At 43.9% G+C, this 24919-nt stretch overlaps 1 protein-coding gene across 1 annotated transcript in view; it reads left to right on the forward strand.

Moving 5' to 3' along the window:
* Positions 1-3876: 3876 nt before the first annotated feature.
* SLC1A1 (solute carrier family 1 member 1) overlaps positions 3877-24919 on the forward strand; it is a 96651-nt gene continuing 75608 nt past the window's right edge. The window contains exon 1 of the mRNA XM_066257182.1: positions 3877-4243. Coding sequence (XP_066113279.1) covers positions 4153-4243 — 91 coding nt within the window. The 5' untranslated portion in view covers positions 3877-4152. The remainder of the gene's footprint in view (positions 4244-24919) is intronic.

Genomic DNA, 24919 nt, shown 5'->3' on the forward strand with positions numbered 1-24919 from the left:
GTCCCAGGTTCAATCCCTGTTCAGGGCACACATGAGAAGCAACCATCTGCTTCTCTTCTCTTCCCTCTCCCCCTTCTTTCTCTTTCCCTCTCACAGCCAGTGGCTCAACTGGTTCCAGCATCAGCTTTGCCGCTAAAGATAGCTTGGTTGATCTGAGTGTTGGCCTCAGGCACTAAGGATAGCTTGGTTGATCTGAGTGGTGGCCTCAGGCACTAAGGATAGCTTGGTTGATCTGAGTGTTGGCCTCAGGCACTAAGGATAGCTTGGTTGATCTGAGTGTTGGCCTCAGGCACTAAGGATAGCTTGGTTGATCTGAGTGTTGGCCTCAGGCACTAAGGATAGCTTGGTTGCTTGGAGTATCAGCCCCAGAGGGGGTTGCCGGTGGATTCTGGTCAGGGCACATGTGGGAGTCTATCTTCCCTCCTCTCACTTAAAAAAAAAATCATTTTAGGTTTTTCCACTTTTTTCTCTCTTCTGGGACTGTTTACTTCTTTTCTTACCCACAACTGTAAAGGGCATGGGTATGCTAAATAAACACTTTGGAAAATACAGAAAGATAGAAAGCAAAAAGAATCAGTCATGATGTTATCATCCAAAGACAACTGTTATTAAAATGTTGGTGTATTCGCTTCTAGACTTTTTTTAAGTTCATGGTTTTGTTTTATATGTTTGGTTCACATAGTTGTGATCAAATTGTATATACAATTTTAATCTTCCTTCTTCCCTTCATATTATAACATGTGCTATCCCATTCTATGATAAATTTCATAAACTTCTTTTTTTTACAGGCAGTTCTATATTTTCTTTTTTTTTAAGTGAGAGGAGGGGAGACAGAGACAGACTCCAGCATGTGCCCTGACTGGGATCCACCAGGCAAGCCCACTAGGGGGTGATGCTTTGCCCATCTGAGGCCCTTGCTCCATTGTTCAACAACTGAGCCATTTTTTAGCACCCCAAGCAGAGACCACAGAGCCATCCTCAGCACCAGAGGCCAACTCACTTGAACCATTTAAGCCATGGCTTCAGGACAGTAAGAAAGAGAGTGTGTGTATAAGAGAGAGAGAAGAGGGAACGGGAGGATTTGAGAAGCAGATGCTACTCTCCTGTGTGCCCTGACTGGGAATCGAACCTGGGACTTCCATATGCCAGGCCAATGCTCTACGACTGAGCCAACCAGCCAGGGCCATAATATATTTTCTATTCCTTTCATATTGGACATCAGAGTACTTCCAGCTTTTTTCTGTGAGATGAATATCTTTGTCCCCTCTTCCTTGATAATTTTCCTTTTCCTGACATTTCTTCATACCTTCCTCAGCATGCAATGACCTTAATATGCCTTTATCCTTCCTTCTCTTTTTTTTTTTCTGAAGTTGGAAACAGGGAGGCAGTCAGACAGACTCTCGCATGTGCCCGACCAGGATCCACCCGGCATGCCCACCAGGGGACAATGCTCTGCCCAACTGGAGCATTGCTCTGTTGCAACCAGAGCCATTCTAGCGCCTGAGGCAGAGGCCACAGAGCCATCCTCAGCGCCCAGGCCATCTTTGCTCCAATGGAGCCTTGGCTGCGGGAGGGGAAGAGAGAGACAGAGAGGAAGGAGAGGGGGAGGGGTGGAGAAGCAGATGGGCGCTTCTCCTGTGTGCCCTGGCCGGGAATCAAACCCAGGACTCCTGCACGCCAGGCCAACGCTCTACCACTGAACCAACCGGCCAGGGCCTTATCCTTCCTTCTCTCAAAATTTACTTTCTGGAAAAGAGCTGATAGACTCATTCATACTAAAGTGTACATGGTTCCTAAAGCTTAATTTATTATCTCTTCAAAGATACTTGTATCGTTTTAAGACAAAGGAATTAAGCTCTAATTGTGAGATTTTAGTCATCGGAAAAATCTACCTGGGGAGATCCTCCAATCTGCTCTATCAGAGAGTAGCCTCCACAATAGCAAAAATGTTGAGGGCTTACTTAATGCTAGTACTGTAAATCTGAAGACAAGGAGGTCTAGAGCTGGGATGTTGGGGATGTGGTGAAAAGAGAGAAAGAGTTTGTATAAGCAATGATAAAAAAACTGGATAGAAAAATGGAAGAAAATTAGGAAATTCACTCAACAGCGCAGAGTATATTTGGTACCACTTTCATAGTTTCTCCAACTCTACCGTTTGCCTTTCCAACGCATTTGGCCTTTGGAGGGGCCCACCCACCTTTTCCTCAGAACCACTTAGTCGGGATCTCAGTCCTAGTTACTCTGCCATGTCTCACAGTTTGAGGGCCTTTGTTAGTCACAGAGCCATAGGTACGGAGCACAAGTGAAGAAGTTCTCAGAAGACCCATTCCAAGCCCTGTATCCACAGGAGATCTTGGACCTTCACCTCCCACCACTCAAAGAGGGTAGTTAATAATACCTGGGGCAGAGGGGGCGAGGTGGTTAGAGACCTGTGTGAAAGTTCACAATGTCTTGTATTGCCCTCCCCACCAGTACTTTCTTTCTCTCCTTCCAGAGGATGTGTGGGGAAGCACCAAACTCAGTTTCCCCAACCTTCCCCACCCAAAAGGGTACCACATTCTCCAGTGATGTGCTGGTAATGGCTGGTGGAGAGAGAGCAGACGGGGCGGGGGGATGCAGGGTGAAGGCCAAATCAGAGGGGTCAGTAGTTCCACCCTGTCTGGACGTCGGAGTGGGATTCAACCAGTTCGCAACGGTGCAGCAGAACTGATAACTAATTTTTTGTTGAGTTCCGTGAACTGGTTGTTAAAATGGCACTTGTAATCAGGGTTCTCTCTAAGGTGGGCGCCTGGGCAACAGCCCAAGGTGGAAATGACAAATTTATATTCCTTACTCTTTTTTAACATTCATCAACACAACAGCCTATGTTAAGCGTCCACAGTAATGTTCATTCATCTATAGGTGAAAAAAAATTTGATGGAACTATGCTTGTAATATTTATTTGCTTCATAAAACTCATTATACCTTTGATGAAATACTATATTTTAATTCCCTCACATTTGTTATGTCAGTATACAAATATATAACATAAAGAAAAAAAGCGCCAAACAACCAGGGTAGAGACAAGTTGTTATTGAAACTATCTTAAATAACAGTTTTATTGTTTTTTGTTGGGTATTAATATTTTTCATTTATATTTTAAAACTCGTTCTTATAACATAATCTAGTTTTGTGTACCTCTTTTATTGTAATCATTTAAGTATTGAAGGCATGAAATAATAAACTACCTTTTGGGCCTGACCAGACATGGCACAGTGGTTAGAACGTTGGACTGGGACGCAGAAGACCCAGGCCAGAACCCAGAGGTCACTGCTTTGAGCATGGGATCATAGACATGAACCCATGGTCACTGGCTTGAGCCCAAAGGTCACTGGGTCAAGCAAGGGGTCACTCCATCTGCTGTAGCCCCCTGGTCAAGGCACGTATGAGAAAGCAATCAAGAACAACTAAGGGGCCACAACAAAGACTTGATGCTTTTCATCTCTCCCCCTTCCTATCTGTCCCTCTGTCACAAAAATAAACACACAACCTTTCAGTATATCTTTTTTTATACTTAAAATGGTCATTAGAACAGAGAACTGGTTGTTAAACTATTTTAATCCCACCACTGCAGGAACCCCTAAATATAAAAATCTAGTCTGACCAGGAAAGAAAAATAAAAAGGAAGACACTCTGGGAGAAGGCTAACGGGTGGGGGCAGGGTTCCTTGAGTGAATTCCCCAACTATGGCCTGGGGTGGGGGCGGGGGGAGGATGGGGGACCCGTGCGCTCCCGAGCTTGTTCTGCTGGAACCCGGCGCACCACACTCACCTACCCTCCTCCCTGCTCTTACCGCTCCTCCCTCCTTTCTCGCTGGTTGGCACGCGAGGCCTAGCGAGGCGGGGGCAGGAGCCAGGCGTGTCCACCACGCATATTCACCCAGCTGAAGGCGTGGCGAGCAATCTCAGGTGGTGGCGGTGGCGGCGGCGGCGGTGACAGAGGCAGTGATATCCACGGCTGCAGCAGCCAGCGCGCACCATCTCTCCAACGCACCCGCATCCCGCTTCCACTGCGCCCCGGAACCGCGGATGGTCCTCGGGCCCGACACGCACGGAAGAGCACCGCGCACAATAGTGGCTGCCCCCGCGGTGGCTCCGAGCCCAGCCGCCCGCCATGAAGAAACTGGCGAGAAAGGGATGCGACTACAAGCGCTTCCTGAAGAATAACTGGCTGCTGCTCTCCACTGTGGCCGCGGTGGTGTTAGGTGAGCCGCGCGATGGGTGGGAGACGCGCGCACCCTCACGCGCTGAGGGCGCCCAGGCCGCGTGTGGGCCGGAGGGTGTGAGGGTGGCGCAGGCGTTGACACAGCCCAATGTCGGAGCCCTCCGCTCCTTCTCTGCTTCGCACCCCACGCGGAGGCTTCTCCCACCGAGAGTGTTTTTTTCTGCGAGCGAAGAACAAAGCTCCTTGGGGACTCCCATTTGGGTGCTCCGCGAGCTGCTGGTTCGTTCCTGCTCTAGCCAAATGATCAAAGGGCTTTGAAAGGGGGGAAAGGAAAGCAAGTAGTTCTCTATTCTTCCCATTGTGAAAGCAAACATGGTTTAATTTTTTTTAATTGCATCTGCTCTCCAATTTTTGGCCTGCACCATGCTGTCCGGAGGGCATTGCCTGTAAAGTTGCCTTTCTGGCAGAGAGCATCGACTGCCCGCACCCAGGCTCTGAGAACCTGCCTCATTCGTGCCAAATTCAGGAGTCATGGGGTTGGGGTAAGAGACCTAGGAGAGCTCAGCTTGCCCCTTTCCCATCCTGCTAATGTGTGGAGTTAGTCTCCCTGAAATTCCTTGCTCTCCACATTGTTTTTTCTATTAAAAATAATTTTAAGTCTTATTTGCTTGTTTTATAACAAAAATGTAAGTGATTCACTCTTGACAGATCATTAGACTAAGTTGATGCTTGAGCCATTGCTCAGAGGTATGAGTTGTTACTATTTCGATTCTGGATTTCTGCCAGGGTGTCTTTTTACTGCTTAGGCTCCAAAGGCTCCTCTTTGGGTTGAAGCCCTGTCTGTGTCCTTTACTATGTGAGCTCACACAGGTGAGGACACGCCGCAGGTGAGACTCCTTCGAAGCAAACAGAAGCTGGGTTTGCTGAGGGGAGAGTGGGGGGTAAGCCTGTCCCTTTCTCAGCCTCATGTACCTCCCTCTGCTGCTTCTGCATCTCAGAATATTTGGTGTTGCTAGCTCCCCTTCCTAACCCCCCAGATGTACTCCCCCAGAACCTAGTGCAAAGTAATGTTTCTAGTAAATAAGTAATATCCTTTTTGCTTGCTTGCTTTTTTTTTTTTTTTTTTTTTTTTTTTTTTTTTTTTTTTTTTTTTTGATAGAGAATCAGAGAGAGGGACAGACAGACAAGAAGGAAGAGAGATGAGAAGCATCAATTCTTCCTTGCAGCATCTTAGTTGTTCATTGATTGCTTTCTCATATGGGCCTTGATGGAGGGGGGACGGGGATGCAGCACAGCAACCTTTGGGCTCAAGCCAGCAACCATGGGGTCATGTCTGTGATCCCATGCTCAAGCCAGTGACCCTGCGCTCAAGCTGGCGACCTCAGGGCTTTGAACCTGGGTCCAGGTCCTCTGCGTCTCAGTCCGACGCTCTAGCTCTATCCACTGCACCACTGACTGGTCAGGCAATAAATAATATTCTTGAATTGCTTAGTAGAGGCCATTTGTGGGAGGAAAGAAGTAGAGAACAAAGTCTTGACCTCTATTGTATTTCCACCTAGAAGGGCCAAGTGGCTTAGGGCATTTTAGGGAAAGTTTATCTTGCCCCACCACTTAAATGACAGATGCCACAAAGAAAGTGATTTGATTTCCCTGCAGCCAAATAGATAAGATAATCTTGACTATTTATCTCATGACAAGAGTCCAGAAATAAAGTTAAATCTCAGCTTAAAGGACAGTTTTTGGGCCTAATAATACTTGGGTGGCATTTCCCTCCCAAGTCTTTGTGGAAGTGGAATCCTGCCTTTTCAGACATCACCTGTTAACCAAATGTTGCTGGTTTGGAAAGGATTTTGAGCAGTTGTCCCTGGCCTTTAGAACCTGTTGCATAAATAGGTCTTTGGTGTCAAGAGGGATTGCATGCCTGTTTTGCTGACCTGGCATTCTGATGGTCATTTTCTTCCAGTTTTAATGTGAGCCCAAGAGCTTGATTCAGAAAGGAAAGTCATACAAATATTATAAGGGCCCATCTGAATGAAGTCTTCCTGGACATTTGCCCCTCCAGGAGCAACACAGGGGAGTCCCCTAGTGTTTCTGTTCCTGGTCTGAGAAGCGTCAATCTGGGTCACCCCCAGTGTGCCCATGCATCACAAGCACTGCCCGGGTGCTCCTTTTTTCCTCTTTCTTGGGAGCACTGGTCCTGTGTTGGAAATGATACCTGTTTGTGTAGTCTGCATGAGCTCATTTGTTTAAGCAGAAGTGAAATTCCAGCCAACTTATATAGCAGTGACGCTGAGTCTATCCATAAGCCCTTACTAGGTCATGATATTAAGTTTATTTTTATAATCTTAATTGTTGCAGAAAATCACAAGTGCTCTCATGCAGCTTCTTTTTTTTGGACCTTTTAGCATGTGGATCTTAAAGAAGTAAAAATCCTTAAATATGTATATTAACTACCCTGACAGAATGTCATCTTCCAGTTACAGCCATCAAAATGTTTGGTCCCTGCTATAATTTAGCAGCCCTAACCCCTGACACTTTAAAATATTTTTAGTATTAAAATGAGGGGCAAAAGTATGAACCAGCTTAAAGCCTTTGATTTTTTTCAAGACATAGTATATCTTTATTAGGTGTGAAAGTTCATTCTTTCGATGGACAAGAAGATGCTAAGTGCTAAACATTTTCTCAAATTCTTATTCATGAAATAATGGGATTGAATAGTTAAATAATCATCTCTCTTCATTTCTGTGAAAGCCTACAAGGTTCTAGAAATAATATTTGGGATTTTCAGAGGAGAGGCCTTGACTAAAATACCCTTAGAAACAGTTTTGATAGCTTTCATTACAGTGCTCCCTTGCTCTGTCTATTGTTTGAGAGTCTGTGAAGCCCCTGATGACAGAGGCAAGCTGCAGCTCAGTTAGTTCCAGGCTCAACACATCACCTGCACAAGGCCTTATGTACCACAATGTTCAAATTTTTCATTATTTCATTATCCATGAAGCTTATTTGTTCTGGCAGGTCCCAGACCTGGACCTCAATTGAGCTCAGCCTTGGAGTATACCTGTAGTAACAAACATTTAAATCATTCATTCATTCAATTATATATAGGGCACCTACTGTATGCCAGGGACTGTTCTAGAGGTAGGGCAAACCGCAGTGCACAAAGCAATAAAAACCTTTGTTCTTATGGAACTTACGTTCAAGTGGAGGGAGGTAAACAGTAAACAGAATAAATGGGTAAAATACAATAGAGTATGTTAGGTGGTGAGAGTGCTAGAGTAACACAAGTCAGGGAGGAGGCTGAGGGGTGTAGTTTAAAATAGGGTTACAGGGAAGGCCCTGCTGAGAAGGTGACAATTGAATTGAGGCTGGAAAGAGGTAAGGGAATGTCCACAGGTATCTGGGGAGCATCCTGGCCTGTTTGAGAAAGCACATTGGGTGCTGTGAGGAGGGGTGGATGAGGCAGGAGGATAAGAGGGGACAGAGGGCTAGGATGATGTAAGCTCTTATATTATACGGACTTGGACTTTTTTTTTTTTTACAGAGACAGAGAGAGAGTCAGAGAGAGGGATAGACAGGGACAGACAGACAGGAATGGAGAGATGAGAAGCATCAATCATTAGTTTTTCATTGTGCGTTGCAACACCTTAGTTCATTGATTGCTTTCTCGTATGTGCCTTGACTGCAGGCCTTCAGCAGACCGAGTAACCCCTTGCTGGAGCCAGCAACCTTGGGCTCAAGCTGGTGAGCTTTTGCTCAAACCAGATGAGCCCCTCGCTCAAGTTGGCGACCTCAGGGTCCAAAACCTGGGTCTTTCGCATCCCAGTCCAACGCTTTATCTGCTGCACCACCGCCCAGTCAGGCTAAGGACTTTGACTTTTACTGGGAGATGGGAGACCATTAAAAGGTTATGAGCAGAGCAGTGGCATGTCTGGTTGTATTTTAATCAGCTCCCCTTGGCAGCTGTTTTGACCGAAGACCACAAAGGAAGGGCTAGAAAAAGAGATACTAGTTGAGGAGGCTGTGCAGTTAACCTCTGTATTTTACTTATTTCATTTTTCTAATCTCATTTCCATTATGGCTAATGAAATCTTAGGAAATGCTTATGAAAAAAAAATTGCAACTATAAAGTAAGCATTTTTGCCATAATATGGGTGAGAAAACTGAGGTTCATATAATGACTGGCAGTACCAGGTCTCCCTGTTCCTGTCCTTCTCCCTCTTGAGGCAGTTTCTCCTCCCACACCTGCTCCCTGTCTCACACCTGCTCCCTGTCTCAGTGCTGACCCTCCTGGGGGCCACGGTCATCTGGCTGTGTGCTGTGTTCAGGTGGAGAGTAAGGATTCTATACCATGCACTGACACCAAGAAGGGTGAGAAATGTGTCTCCACAGGTCTCTCAGAATTGCAGTGGGTGCTGGGGAGGAATGTCACTCCTGTGGGATTTGACAGACTGATCAGCCAGGCTGGTCTCTATTCTGGGCTCAGACCTACCCTTGTACCTTGGTCCATGAAGCTGCCTTATTTTTCTTTCCACCTTCAAATTCTGCCCTTCCTACCTTCTAATTAAGTGACTTAGTGTGACTGGAACAAAGGATATGATTGAGTGTGACAAATGGATCCAAGGAGGGCAGACTTGCAGGTGGGCAGAACCTCCTCCCCCAGGGAGTTACTCTTAAGGTCCAGGCAGGGAGAGTAGGAGAGCCCTGCTGGGCAGCAGCAGTGGAAGTAGAAAGGAAAAGACAGCTGTGCAACATCTGTGAGTTCACCTGATGGGGCTTGGCTGGCTGGATTTGGTCCCTCTAGCAGCAGAAGACGGAGTCCTGGAGGGGACATCAGGTTGAAAGAAGTAATGTGCTCTCCCACAGTACAGAACCAGAACCTACTTAGTATTTATTACTCTTTAGATATAATATGTTCTGATTTTTCTTTACCTCTCACACTGGCCCGTACGCCTTTGACGGGAGGAATTCTGGGTTGCTCCTCTCAGTACCCATAGCACCTGTCACAGAGCTGGCAGGCTCAATACATTTGTTGAATTGTTGAGCCTTTTTTTTTTTTTTTGAATTGTTGAATCTTTTATGACCCAAACAGTTAATAAAATGTTTTCCTTGTTTACTGAGTGAATAGATAAGTCCAAAGCTTAACTTAAACTCCATTTCTGCCATAATTTCATTTTATCCTCCTATGATCCACATAATTAAGACAGATTGATATATAATATACATATATATCAAGCATGTTCACTTTTTCTTCCTCAAAACAAGATTATAGACTAGACTCCTTGAGGACAAAAACTCCTATGACCCTTAGCAGATACTAGAAAATAAAATGTAAGATAGAGGGAGAGGAGAGTGAGGGAAGTAAAGAGGGACAAATAGCCCTGGCTGGTTAGCTCTGTTGGTTAGAGCATTCTGAAGTTCAGAGGTTGCTGGTTCGATCCCCAGTCAGGGCACATACAGGAATAGATCAGTGTTCCTGTCTCTCTCTCTCCCTCGCTAAAACAATAGAAATTTTTAAAAAGAGGGACAGATATATGGTGATGGAAAATGATTTGACTTTGAGTGATGGACACACAATACAATCAACAGTTCAAATGCTATAGAAGTGTTTACCTGCAACCTATGTATTCTTATTGATCAATGTCACGCCATTAAATTTAATTTTCTAAAGAAAAAGCTATGTAAGAAAATATATCTGATAGTTAAATTCTCTGGGCCTTCATTTCTTATCAGAAAGAAAAGGGGTTTACATTAGCTAGAGGAGCAAAGAGAATTTCATTCATCTGCCAGCTACCATGTATAGGTAGTGGACTGTTGGGTATGATATGTTTGTTGAGAAAGGATTGGAAACAAAAGTTCTGAATTGCCTGACCTGTGATGGTGCAGTGGATAAAACATAGACCTGGAATTCTGAGGTTGCCTGGTCAAGGCACATATGGGAGTTGATGCTTACTGCTCCTTCTTCCTTCTCTCTCTTTCTCTTCTCTCTCTAAAAGTGAATAAATAAAATCTTAAAAAATTAAAAAAAAAAGTTCTGAATTGATTGCTGAAGTCTGTCAGGAAGTAGTGGCATGTGTCCTGCATACTTATTATTGACTGTGGGTTAGAAAATCTCTCAAGGTTCCTTGTAGCTTTAAGATCCTTCAGCTCTATGATTTTTACAGCCCATCCTCAGTTTATTGCTAGGAGACAGAGGGACTCTTCTGTAGAGAATTTAGGGAAAGTTAAAGGTAATTACTGGAGGATAAAATGACCTTGATGCTGAGTCAGTTGTTCTGCATTTGAACTGCTTGATCAGTTACTTGAGTATAATAATGTAAATTATTACATTATATTACATTATATGGGGTTATTACCAGGGTAATGTTCTATGTCAGTATTATATATTTTTATTAGAGTAGTAATATGAGTTCGAACATACATGTTGTTCTTGTGTGTGTGTGTGTGTGTGTATTGCACATATCTGCTTGTGTACCTTAGGAAAAAAGTTTCTTTAGCAGGTTTGGCCTGAGTTTCACATATTGAAGAATTAGGAAAAGAATTTTGGACCCTGGCCAGATAGCTCGGTTGGTTGGAGCATTGCCCTGATATGCAGAGATGGCTGGTTCAATCCTTGGTTGGGGCACATACATTAACAGATGGATGCTTCTGTCTCCCTCTCTCTCCCTGCCTCTCTGTAAAATCAATTAAAAAGAAGGGGGGGATGACAAAGAACATTTAAAAAAAAAGAGGAAAAGAATTTTGGTATTTGAACAACTGTGCCTGGTGCTTTCACTTTTGAAAACAAATCAGAACCTACCAGATTTAGGGAATCACTGAAATGATTCTGATTTTTGTTTGTTCTATGCACAGTATGTGCCTTAAGTCTCTCAAACCAAAACCTCATACTAAATTATCTAAAATAACATTTTTTTTTTTGACAGAGACAGAGAGAGAGACAGAGGGACAAACAGGAAGGGAGATGAGAAGCATCAATTTTTTTTTGTTGTGGCACTGTAGTTGTTCATAAAATAAATCTTAAAAAATTACTTTAAATGTCAGACTGTGTACATCAGGGTTGGTATATAGACTGCACAAAAATTAGGGGATATTTTATCACTTCATATTCATTTTGAAAATGTCTCCTAATTTTTGTTAGCAGTATACATTCTTTTTTTTTTTTTTGAGACAGAGAGAGAGAGTCAGAGAGAGGGATAGACAGGGACAGACAGACAGGAACGGAGAGATGAGAAGCATCAATCATTAGTTTTTCTTTGCGCGTTGCAACACCTTAGTTGTTCATTGATTGCTTTCTCATATGTGCCTTGACCGCAGGCCTTCAGCAGACTGAGTAACCCCTTGCTCGAGCCAGTGACCTTGGGCTCAAGCTGGTGAGCTTTTTTGCTCAAATCAGATGAGCCCACGCTCAAGCTGGTGACCTCGGGGTCTCGAACCTGGGTCTTCCTCATTTCAGTCCGACTCTATCCACTGCGCCACTGCCTGGTCAGGCAGCAGTATACATTCTTAATGCATCTGTTGGGAGAACTTTGAATGTAAAATTTTAAAGTACAGAGAAAATGGAAAGGGACTGTGTGTGTTTATGTGTTTGTCTGTCTATTCAACTTTAGTTCTCAGAAAAGGGAAGATGGATGATAAATATTCAATATCTTGTTAGATGTTGCTTAATCTGAGATATACTATTTACAGATAAATAATAAAACTACAGAATCAAACTTACCCACCTGTCAAAAATTTGAGGAGTAGGCATAAGAAATAAAGGAAGCTTCACATGAAGGCACAAATGTAGAAACTTAATTATGTGCTAAATCAGGACATGGTAGAGATCATGTATACCTCAAATGGATAAAAACCCTGGGTTAGCCAGACAAAGTATAAGTAAATAGGATTAGGAATTAGCTGTAGGAGAGTATATGCATGCTCATGAGCTCTTGCTTATAAAGAGAAAGCTTTACACATTAATTACCTGTGAGAAACTGTGATTACCATTAACAGAGCTGAGACTGAAAATAACTATCCTGTAAGGGAGGGAGTCAGTGACATGCTGGTTGCCGGGGGAACTCTGTTTGCCTGAGGAATGGCAGACCTCCCTGGTGTGGGTGTCGCTGAAGATCTGGGGTCACATATACTGTGGGGATTCCTGCACTCTTGAAGAAAATGCAGTCATTTTAGATGACATTGCATGGCCCATTTAAACTGTCTTGCAGCATTGTCTGTTAAAGTAGCAAGTGTTTCAGTGGCATTTTCTATTTTGAATGTTAAGCATAAGTCTAATAGAAGGCAATATTGGGAGATAGTACTATTAAGCCAATAATTCACTTCCAAGCTATAGTTTAGCTCACAGATAGATTTAGAAGGAGGTAATTCATTATATTTGCTGAGGAAACAGCCCCAAACTGCAACAAAGAGTGCTCTGTTGCAATTAGTATGCTCCACACTAAAACCTCTGTTAATGGAAAGGAAGTGTTTAGTGACTCACGCTTTGCCAGAAATGTTACTAACCCTGGGTTTGGACTGCCTGTTCCATTACCAGAGGTCGGATATTTCCTTTCCGGCAACTACTACGATACTTTCCGGGGTGGATGGACCCGGTCCTGGCTCGCAGACACTTCATGTTGTGTGTCCTGGATCATTCCTTTCCTGGGCCCACTCCCAGCTGTGTGTGCTCAGGGCAGCGGTTCCTACTCAGGTTGGACGGGCGGGGGACACTGTGCTTCATTTTCCACCTCAAGACCCAGAACCAGCACTGAGGAGATAAGACCCTCTCACTGGTCATTCCATGTTCAAGCTGAAGGCCTTTTGGTTGCAGAGTCCTTAGCCATGTCTATGGAGAGGACAGCTCTTCATGTGTCCAGGAAGGGTCCTGATCATAGCAGCATTTGACTTTCTGCTGGGTCTGCATGTTGAAGCAAAGAGATGACTTTGGGACCAGAACTTCCATTCAGAAAGCACCTTAGAGGGGTTGTGTATTGTGTGTTTACTCTTTAACTGCACTGAGACAACTATTTGGGCTCAGTGCTCTCAGATGGTTAAAACTACATTTAGTTACTTGACTAAGAAGGAATCACTTAGAGGAGAAAATGAGATCATATTTTTTTCTACTACTGTTCTGTTGCTTGTGAGCTACCCAGTTAGTTATAACTCAATAAAGAATTAAGTCAACAAAAATATGCACCATCACCAGAAATGCTTAACTACAGAAAGCCTGACATCCAGGCCTCTTCCCATTGCTGGAAAACAAATTGATTTTGCTCATTTTCTCTGAGTATTTCATGTACTTAATTGTTTTATGAGCCACTTAACCACTTTATAGGTTTCATATAAGATTCCTCAAATTATGAGACAATGAGGGAGACATTTTCTCTTTTGAAAAGTTTTTTCTCTTGTGGTTAAGCAAGCATAAAAGATAATAGCTCATATTTACTGAGGGCTTATTATGAGATTTATGCACATTTCTTTCCCATTTGACCCTCAGCACAACGAGGTAGGAAGTTTACTCGTTTTACAGATGAGGGTACTGAAAACTTACAAGGCTTAAGTTATGGGACTGAGGTCACAGTCAAAACTGGGATTTGTACCCAGGACTGTCTGACTTCAAAACCGAGGTAATAACTATTAAGCAAGGCTACTTCCTTCCTAGCAAACCTCGATACACCTAATTGAAAATTCAAATCGTTCTTGTAGCTGTCACTCTTGGACAATAACTAAACAAAACCTGTTATCTCTCCTCTTGCTCCGTCCAGTCTCTGTCTTTTGGCTATTCTTTATTCTGTCTCTCAACTTGGAGTATTCGAGGCCTGACCTGTGGTGGCGTAGTGGATAAAGCGTCGACCTGGAAATGCTGAGGTCGCTGGTTCGAAACTCTGGGCTTGCCTGGTCAAGGCACATATGGGAGTTGATGCTTCCTGCTCCTCCCCTCCCTTCTCTCTCTCCTCTCTCTCTTTCCCTCTCTCTCTCCTTTCTAAAATGAATAAATAAATAAATAATTAAAAAAAAATCAACTTGGAGTATTCCACAGCATTTAATTCTTCCCCCCATTTTTTTTTACATAAACCTTCTATTTGAACTTGTCTCAAAGTTACTTTCTAAAATGTGTTGTACTTCCTACCCTAGTACTTTTGCTCATGTGCTTCACCCGCTGTTGTCTAACCCACCCTTGATGATAGATCTAATTTTTACTTTTATCATATAGACTTGTCTGACTCCTCGGTTGGAGGTAATCTCCCTCTGCTGTGCTCTAATAACCCTTAATTTATATTTCCAAATTATACTGCATTTGCACTACCACTCCCAGTCCTGCCCTGGGCAGACAGCGTTAATTGATTACAGCCCTCTTTACCATGGAGCTTTGTTATGGCCTCAGAGGCCCCAGTACTCTTCTCCAAACAACCGCTGTTAATCAAAGGGAATTTGCGCATAAGATGAAAAGTATTGTCCATTGCTGGGAAAATCTATTCATTTAATAATCAATTAGGAACTCAACTTAAAATGAACAAATGTTAATACTACTGGTAGGGGTTGCAGAGTTGCAGTCTGTGTTTTGTCTTAGTCTGTCAGAGGCGATATGTGCACAGAAATCACTAACATGAGCCTAAGTGTAGTAAGTGCTTGTGCTGTAAGAAAGCTACAGTGCACCTTGGGCCTTCAGAGACAGGAGGTGGAATTGAGAGAGTCCTGAAGGACAACAGGTTTGCTAGGATTCCTGGGCATAAAGATGACAAGCCCACAGAAAGATAAGGATAGGCTTAAAGAGGCCTTTATCCTACCTTATGTCCAATTTCAGTATTGTATGGAATTACTATTTAATATGTTTTTACAACTTATCTCTTTTTTTGTTTCCTTCTTTACCCAGTCCCCCAACACCACGACTTCTTTCTTACCTCAGTAAAAAATGCTGTTTAATATGGGTCTATCACACTCATAGCATTGCACCTACTTATAGAAAATACCCCAAAATATTTTTGACTAATTACAAAAACTTCATTGAATAAGAGGTAAGTCCTTGACAAGCCTCTCTCACTGATCCCCTTGTTTTCTTTTTTTTTTTTTTTTTTTTTTTTTTTTGTATTTTTCTGAAGTTAGAAACGGGGAGAGACAGTCAGACTCCCGCATGCGTCCGACCGGGATCCACCTGGCACGCCCACCAGGGGACGATGCTCTGCCCATCTGGGGTGTCACTCTGTTGCAACCAGAGCCATTCTAGTGCATGAGGCAGAGGCCATAGAGCCATCCTCAGCGTCTGGGCCAACTTTGCTCCAATGGAGCTTTGGCTGCGGGAGGGGAAGAGAGAGACAAGAGAGGAAGGAGGAGGGGGGGGGTGGAGAAGCAGATGGGCACTTCTCCTGTGTGCCCTGGCCGGGAATCAAACCTGGGACTCCTGCACACCAGGCCAACACTCTACCACTGAGCCAACCAGCCAGGGCCATTGATCCCCTTGTTTTCCATTCATTTGTATGGGTTTTTGAGTGAAGACCCTGGGGAACTCTTACCCAAGCTGAAACATCCTAAATATACTTTACAACTAGTTTGGGGGTTCCAGATGAGTGAGACAGGTCTCTTAACAGTTTTAAAGCCGTTTTAGTATGAGCTCAGCATGGCCCTGAAACTCTCAGATTGGAGGCCATCTGTCTACCCTTAGGAAGACCTGACCTTCTCAGGAAACCAGTGCCAGCTGCGTCTAATCTTCAGAGAGTTCTTTGGATTAGAAAGAGTGGAGGGTCCATCTGGTTTCTCAGAGTTGGGCCATGGCCTGAAGCTGAATCAGCCTTGGGTGGTAGAGTCTCTTTGAATATGGTATTTAGCAACTCCTGTGTCTTTTTTCTTTTCCCAATTACAGTTGAGTTACAATATTATATTAGTTTCAGGTGTACAACATAGTGCTTAGACATTTATATAATTTACAAAATGATCACCCCAATAAGTATAGTGCCCATCTGACACCATACACAGTTATTACAATATTATTGACTATATTCCCTATGCTGTACTTTACATCCTTGTGAGCAACTCCTATGTCTTTTAATGAATTTATTTCTCCTCCCTCCCCCCCATGTATCCTTTCACATCTTTGCCCATATTCTGCCCATTTTTCTTCTTGTCTGGAGATTATATTTGTGATAAGTAATTAATTACCTGTTTGTGCTGCTTGTTCCAGTAGACCTTGAGCTTGAACTGCTTGGATAAACACTAAACTTGGTCATTAAAGAGTCTGAGGATGAATTTTACTTTTTTTATTAGCAGAAGTTAATTGTCAACCAGGAGACATAACAGGTTTGCTCCGTTTCTGCTTCCTCTTCATTTCTTTCTTTCTTACACCTGGAGAATATCCTAAGGTGTGATCACATGAAGGAGATTTCGAGTTCCACAAGGTAAAGGAGAGTGAGAGATCTTGTGGTCAGTTTAGAACCCACAGACCCTGAGAAACATGCCCAGGTTGCCTCTGACACTGATTTGCCACCTGCATTGAATATTAGTATTTCCTAGTCATCTCCAGATAGCTTGTTTATTTTGAAAAACAAAAAACCTAAAAGCTTTTATCTGTTGTTTAAGTGGAAATAATGGAGTACAGTTTGATTGCTTTTTTAACCTCTAGCAAGTAACCGTAGCGGTCTGGACTTACTGACTCTGAGATCTAGAACAGTGAAGTTCCCTGAAGTGGTGCTCATCACTGAGCTCTTTCAGGCTTTGTGAATCCTGCGTAGTGCTCGGTGCTCTGATTTTCAACCTTTTTTTTTCATGGCACAAACACACACTAATTACTGAGGTCAGTGCCCCTGACTAAATTCAATCATTTTCATCTCATGGCACAAATAAATTAGTTACTAAAGAAGAAGAGGTCAGGGCCCCTTTTTCTTTAGTAATTAGTTTATGAGCGCATGAGAAACAAAGGTTGAAAATCACTGCTAGGGAAAAGGGGTGGCGATTGCAGTGGATGGGGTTTGCAGCTCTGACTTTGCTTAGATTCTCTCTCTCCAAGCAGGTTCTATCTCCCCTGTACAGCCTCTGCCCATGCCCCAGGGAATATCTGTTGCCTGTGAGGGAGGGCAATTCTAAGAGAGGAGGCTGAAGATCCTCATAAACATAAAACATTTTGAAATTCCAAGAATAAAAATCCTCAGTGCTACTGTGAGTATACTCACAGAGTTTGAAGACCCTAGAAGACAATCTCATCTTTGTGTGTTTTCTGGGGCCCTACTCTCATCTGATGTGAAAAGATCTATAGGCCCCTTTTAGTGGCTATATGGCCTATTCAACATTCTATATATGAGTGTTCTTTCCTTTCACAAATAATCAAACAAGCTGGCCTGTCTCTGCCTTTATTCTTCTAGTGAGGATTATGAGAAGCATCCGAGGAATTTACAGACTGAGGCTCTGGAATCCTTTGTTAGGAGGACACACTTTTGCCTCAGGTTTAATACCAGATGTCTGGGAATACTCTCTTTATAATAACCAGTGTTACTACTCCTGTAAACCCTTTCTTGGTTCATTATATAGTCTTAGGAAGCCTTCTCCCCAGGTATAAATGAAATCCAACCATCTCCCCCACAGTGGCTTTTAGTCAAGATCAATTTGAGAGCGGAGAAAAAGATTGACCTCTGAGGCAAACAAGGCATATTCAGTCATCTGAACCTTCTAAACCTGTCACAAGCCTAGAATTCCCAGCTTGATAGACCGTGCATCCAGAATGCTAAGTCTAAGTAATTGGCATTCCCTGATTTTCCTCAGCCTGTTCCTCACCTCTGCTTCAAAATCTTGTGTGACCATAAACTCAGTTCTCCATGATTCCTAACCACATACCCTGCCTGCCAGCTGTTTAACCTTCTCTCCTAACTTCTGACCTCTCCTTTACCATCCCAAGAAGGACGACCGAAATATTTACTTTTCTTTTCCCTAAGATTTTATTTATTTATTTATTATAGAAAAGGGAGGGGGGAGGAGGAGCAGGAAGCATCAACTCCCATATGTGCCTTGACCAGGCAAGCCCAGGGTTTTGAACCGGCAACCTCAGCGTTTCCAGGTTGACGCTTTATCCACTGCACCACCACAGGTCAGGCCAGAAATATTTACTTTTATCTTCAAGTAGTTAAGATACATTTAAAGAATTTTATGATATTTTTAAAATAAAAATGAAAGTGGTCTCCAGTGTTGGAAAGATTGCCTTAAATAGCAATTACGGTGGATTCCTGGTTCAGTTCAGTGTGGCAGGCATTAATCAAATACCTCTGGAGTGTCAAGCTCAATGCCTGGGCAGTGGGGGATGGGGGGGATGTAACCAACATAATCTGAATTATATCCAGAATATATAAAGAAGTTTTAAAATTCAATAATAAGAGAACAAATAATCCAGCTTTAAAAATGGGCAAAAGACTTGAACAGATGCTTCACCAAACAAGATATGCTGATGGCAAATAAACACACAGAAAAGATATTCAGCATTACTAGCCATTGGAGAAATGCAATTCAAAACTACAATGAGATGCCACTATATACCTATTAGAATGGCTAAAATACCAAGTGCTGATGATTTGGGGCACCTGGTACTCTTATACAGTGCTAGTAGGAATGTAAAATGGTATAGCCAGCCGCTCTGTAAAACAGTTGGCAGTTTATTTTTTTACAGGGACAGAGAGAGAGAGTCAGAGAGGGATAGATAGGGACAAACAGGAACACAGAAAGATGAGAAGCATCAATCATCAGTTTTTCATTGCAACGACACCTTAGTTGTTCATTGATTGCTTTCTCATATGTGCCTTGACAATGGCACATATGACCTTGCTTGAGCCAGTGACCTTGGGTCCAAGCTGGTGAACTTTTTGCTCAAGCCAGATGAGCCCACACTCAAGCTGGCGACCTCGGGGTCTCGAACCTGGGTCCTTTGCATCCCAGTCCGACGCTCTATCCCAGTGAACCTTTTTGGCTGAGAGAGCCATGAACGCCACATATTTTAAAATGTAATTCCATGAGAGCCATACAATGACCCATGTACGTTATGCATTATCCAATAAAGATTTGGTGGTGTCCTGGAGGACAGCTGTGATTGGCTCCAGACACCCACAACCATGAACATGAGCGGTAGGAAATAAACGGATTGTAATACATGAGAATGTTTTATATTTTTAACGTTATTTTTTTTTTTATTAAAGATTTGTCTGCGAGCCAGATGCAGCCATCAAAAGAGCCACATCTGGCTCGCCAGCCATAGGTTCCCGACCCCTGCTGTATCCACTGCGCAACTGCCTGGTCAGGCGAGTTGGCAGTTTTTTAAAAGTTAAATACACACATATTATATGACCCAGCAGTCCTACTCCTGGGTATATGCCCTAGGAAAAGAAAAACTTATGTTCACGCAGAAATTTGTACACAAATGTTTATAGCAACTATATAGATAATCACCTCAAATAGAAAACAGCCCAGATATCCTTCATTGAGTGAAATAATAAGTAAATACAGTCCATCCATAAAGTATGATCCATTCAGCAAGAAAAAGAAGCGTATTGTTGATATGCACAAAACTTGGATGACTCTCAAAGGCATTACACTTAGTGAAAGAAGCCAATCATAAAAGGCTAACAAGGGTATGATTCTGTTTACATGACTTTTCTCAAAAGGACAAACTTATAGTGATAGCAAACAAATAGTGTTTGCCAGAGGTTAGAGGTGGGGGTGGGGAAAGGTCTATAAAGGTCTATGTGGGAGTTTTTTGTGATGATGGAATGTTCTATACCCACATCCTAATTTTGATTAGTTATAAGAATTATAACACATGGTAAAAAATCATAGAACTATATACTAGTAAATTTAGTTTTACTATATGATAAGTACAGTTACACACACACACACACCCCTGAAGAGTCAGGATTGTGCATACAGGACCACTGTTTGCAGGAGCCATTCTGTGATTCATGGTGAGGAAATTTGCTCTCTGCTGTGTTCTCAATCCTGTGAAGAACAAAGTCTCCAGTGGCCTGATGCTGCCTAATTCCCACAGAGAATATCCAGGTCATCTGCTCTAATGTTTGGGCCACTGTTGAGCATAGAAGGGAAGGGAACTTCTTAATACCACATCTGTAGAGCCAGCCAAGGCCTGCCTGGTTATGTGGCCCTGGGATGCACATATCACATGGGTCATGGAGGGGATTGTGAAGGCTTTCTGAACACCTTTGAGCGAGTTTTGAAGTTGCTGAAATTGTAAGCAGGGTAAAGTGAGAAAGCAGAGGGATCAATGTGCAAAGGCCCAGAGACCTGGGTCCAGGGCAGAACTGAAACAGTGGGGCAGAGTGGGGTTAGACCAAGGAGCTTGAATGCTAATCTTTATGGGGAACCATTGAAAGACTTTTTTTTTTTTTTTTTTTAGTTTTTATTTATTTATTTATTCTTTTGTATGACAGAGACAGAGAGAGGGACAGATAGGGACAGACAGACAGGGAGAGAGATGAGAAGCATCAATTCTTCGTTGCGGCTCCTTAGTTGTTTATTGATTGCATTCTCATATGTGCCTTGACCAGGGGGCTACAGTAGAGCAAGCGATCCCTTGTTCAAGCCAGCGACCATGAGGACATGTCTATGATCCCATGCTCAAGCTGGGAGCCTGTGCTCAAGCTGGTGACCTCGGGGTTTCAAACCTGGGTCCTCTGAGTCTCAGTCCAACACTCTATCCACTGCGCCACTGCCTGGTCAGGCCATTGAAAGGCTTTAAGCAGTGATTCAACCAGATTTGCATCTTGGAAAGATGGCACTAGCTTTGTTTGGAAGATGAACTAGGGAAGACAAGACCGGAAGCAGGAAGAGCATTAGGAAGTTGATGACCTAGTCTTGGTAAGCAATGAGATAGACTTGAACCAAGGCAGTGTCAGTGAGGATGGAAGGGAGAGCGACAGATTGGAGGGTTGTTTAATGAGTAGAGTCAGTGGAACTATTTGCAGTGACAACAGGATTTAGAGAGATAGGGAACTCTTCCATATATCTATTTCTATGTAACCAGTCACTCCCAAACTTGGTAGTTTAACATAACAATGCATATCATTATCCCCTATGGTTCTGAGAGTTGACTGGCTCAGTTCAACTATTCTCTTTTGTGATTACAGGGGATTGGCCACTGGGGTTGGAAGCAACTAGATGCAACTGTGTCTGCTACCTTGAAGACTCAAACAGCTGGGGCTCTCTGCCCCCCCTCTCTGATTTTTCCATGTGGTCTCTCCAACGTGGCAACTTCAGGGTAGCTGGACTTTTTATATGGTACCTCAGGGCTTCAAAATGAGTGTCTCAAGAAAACACTCATTTGGGACCTAGACTTGGACTCTACAGAGCCTTACTTTTGCTGCATTGTCTTTACGAAAGCCATCTCGAAGTCCTACCCGGGTTTAAGGGAAGGAGACAGGAACTTATCTCCTGATGGGAGGAGTGTTAAATAATTTGTAGAACTACTTATATATTTTTTTAAGATTTTATTTTTATTGATTTGAAAGAGGGAGAGAGAGAGAGAGAATGAGAAGAATCAGCTCATAATTGTTTCCATTTTAGTTCCTCATTATTTGCGTCTCCTATGTGTCTCAACTGGGCACACTCAGGGGTTTTGTTGTTTTTTGTTTTGTTTTTTTTGTTTTGTTTTTTATTTTTGTATTTTTCTGAAGCTGGAAACGGGGAGAAACAGTCAGACTCCTGCATGCGCCCGACCGGGATCCACCCGGCACGCCCACCAGGGGCGATGCTCTGCCCCTCCGGGGCGTCGCTCTGCCGCGACCAGAGCCACTCTAGCGCCTGGGGCAGAGGCCAAGGAGCCATCCCCAGCGCCCCGGCCATCTTTGCTCCAATGGAGCCTTGGCTGCGGGAGGGGAAGAGAGAGACAGAGAGGAAGGGGGGGGGGGTAGAGAAGCAAATGAGCACTTCTCCTATGTGCCCTGGCTGGGAATCGAACCCGGGTCCCTCGCATGCCAGGCCGACGCTCTACCGCTGAGCCAACCAGCCAGGGCCCACACTCAGGGTTTTGAACCAGTGACCTTAGCTTTCCTGGTCAACGCTCTATCCACTGTGCCACCACAAGTCAGGCTGTGGATCTATTTTTAAATCACCAAGTTAACCCAGGAGGAAGTCAGAGGACTTCTGTGAAAAGGAAAAATATGTTTAATTTTCCTTTGTTGGGTCCCATGTTAAGGTACATAGCCAGGCAGGGATTTCCTGAAGGCAGTTGTATATTGAGTCAGGCACTTAGAAGACAGAATGGGGTAGGATATAGAGGTGGAAATTGAATCTCTAAGAGCAGATAGGATCACTCTGAGAGTGTGCAGCCCCAAAAAAGGTTGGAATACAAAATCCTTAGGAAACACTAACATCAATGTGGAGGGGAAGGTCCAGTGGTGGCAAGATGGAGAGCTTACTCAGCCTGGCTTGGTTCCTCCAGACATCCATCTGGTTTTACTCCTAGGATGTTGCAGTCTGAGAATTCTTTCTGTGGGTCTCAGCACCTTCTAGGCAAAAGAGGTATCTTTCCAACCAGAGTGGACCCCTTGGTTGCTCACATCAAGCATCTTCTCCCAAACGGCTGCTGATTGTCAGAATCCCCTGCCTTGCATGCAGCCAGGCAGTCCATTCAGGGAGCGCCAGGTTCTGATTGTTCCTGTCCTCTTCCCTCCTCCCTCTTCCCAGTCAGGTGTGTTCTGAAGTGCAAGAGTACTTGAAGTTGTTAGGAAAGTTCCTTCCCTCCATCCACCTCAAAACATCCTTCAGGCCCTGGCCGGTTGGCTCAGCGGTAGAGCGTCGGCCTGGCGTGCGGGGGACCCGGGTTCGATTCCCGGCCAGGGCACATAGGAGAAGCGCCCATTTGCTTCTCCACCCCCCCTCCTTCCTCTCTGTCTCTCTCTTCCCCTCCCGCAGCTGAGGCTCCATTGGAGCAAAGATGGCCCGGGTGCTGGGGATGGCTCTGTGGCCTCTGCCCCAGGCGCTAGAGTGGCTCTGGTGCGGCAGAGCGACGCCCCGGAGGGGCAGAGCATCGCCCCCTGGTGGGCAGAGCTTTGCCCCTGGTGGGCGTGCCGGGTGGATTCCTGTCGGGCGCATGCGGGAGTCTGTCTGACTGTCTCTCCCCATTTCCAGCTTCAGAAAAATACAAAAAAAAACAAAAAACAAACAAAAAAAAAAAAAACATCCTTCAGAATTCAAGCTGCATTCTTATAATTGGCCTTCAGTTCCAGATCCTTTTAGAGAACCACACTGTTACTAGGGCTAGCCAGGTTACTCCTTGGTGAATTGCCACAAGGAAAGAGAAGGTGACCTGTGAATCTGTGAAAGAGCCAGGTTCCAAATCAGGCATGTCTGACCTCAGAGCTGAACCCTTCATTCACCTCAGCCATCCCTGCAAAGACACCAACATAAACTTACCCTGGACAGGCCTGAACATTTGGACACTTGAATACGATACTCATCAGCTGGTTCCTGACAGACTGAACATAGGTCTGGTGGATTTAGTTTGAGCAAACAGGTGAGATAAAACAGGGCTCGCTGTGGAAACATGGGAGAATCAACTTGGCTTTACCTGACTTCCTCTTCTCTCTGGGGAACAGATGATTTAATGAGCTGATGTATATACTCCCTCTCATCCAGCTCTGAAACGAACCACAGTCATCATCTCCCAAACATTTCCCTGACCCAGTTCATGGATCTGGGATTCTCATGCTCTTCTTGCCTTCTCTTTCCCACTCCTGATGAAGTTGGGTTGCAGAGGTATTTGCTGTGATCTCACGGAGTTCCACAATTGTTTTTAAGCTTTTAACATTTAAAAATTGAGCATTTTCCCATTAAAACCCAGATTCTTAGTTTCTCTTTTAGAAAGTCAGACGCTGAAGCCACCCTAGACCCTCATTCCACGTGACAGTGCTTGGCTGGAATTGTGAGAACCACCACAGCCCCGCGGGCCTCGATCTCTCACCACTACCCTGACCCCTGGCCTTGGATGTTTGCAATTTTTGATGTAAATGGTGAAAGTTGGTAAAATGTATTGAAAATCCGTATTTAAAGACAGAGTAGTTCCTCCTTTTGATTATAGGAAAGGTGACCAAGGAGTTGTTATTTCCTATATTTCTTGGAGAGGTGACAAGGTTGGTCTTTATTGTCTGCAAATTCAGTGTCTGTGGTTTCTTTCAGATGGAGGAGCCAGCAGTCTCATTCTGTCCCTCGGAAGAGTTAATAATGTCAGATCACTCTGCTTCCACAGTGACTTTTCAATACTGGTCTAAAGGCAGCAGCTACAGGGAAGTTTACCCTGCCTGCAAGGAGAAGGAAGAATAGGAAGAGAATTTTCTTACTTTATACCAGGAGTCCCCAAACTTTTTACACAGGGGGCCAGTTCACTGTCCCTCAGACCTTTGGAGGGCCAGACTATAAAAAAAACTATGAACAAATCCCTATGCACACTGCACATATCTTATTTTAAAGTAAAAAAACAAAATGAGAACAAATACAATATTTAAAATAAAGAACAATTAAATTTAAATCAACAAACTGACCAGTATTTCAATGGGAACTGTGCTCCTCTCACCAACCACCAATGAAAAAGGTGCCCCTATCGAAAGTGCGGTGGGGGCTGGATAAATGGCCTCAGGGGGCCGCATGCGGCCCGCGGGCCCGTAGTTTGGGGACCCCTGCTTTATACCTTATTACATTTAATCATTATCCCAAGTCTCTGAGTTAGGTAACATTTCTTCTTGCCTGGTGACAAAAATAAAGCACCAAG

Source organism: Saccopteryx bilineata, chromosome 2, assembly GCF_036850765.1.
Source record: "Saccopteryx bilineata isolate mSacBil1 chromosome 2, mSacBil1_pri_phased_curated, whole genome shotgun sequence".
NCBI classification, from domain to species: Eukaryota; Metazoa; Chordata; class Mammalia; order Chiroptera; family Emballonuridae; genus Saccopteryx; species Saccopteryx bilineata.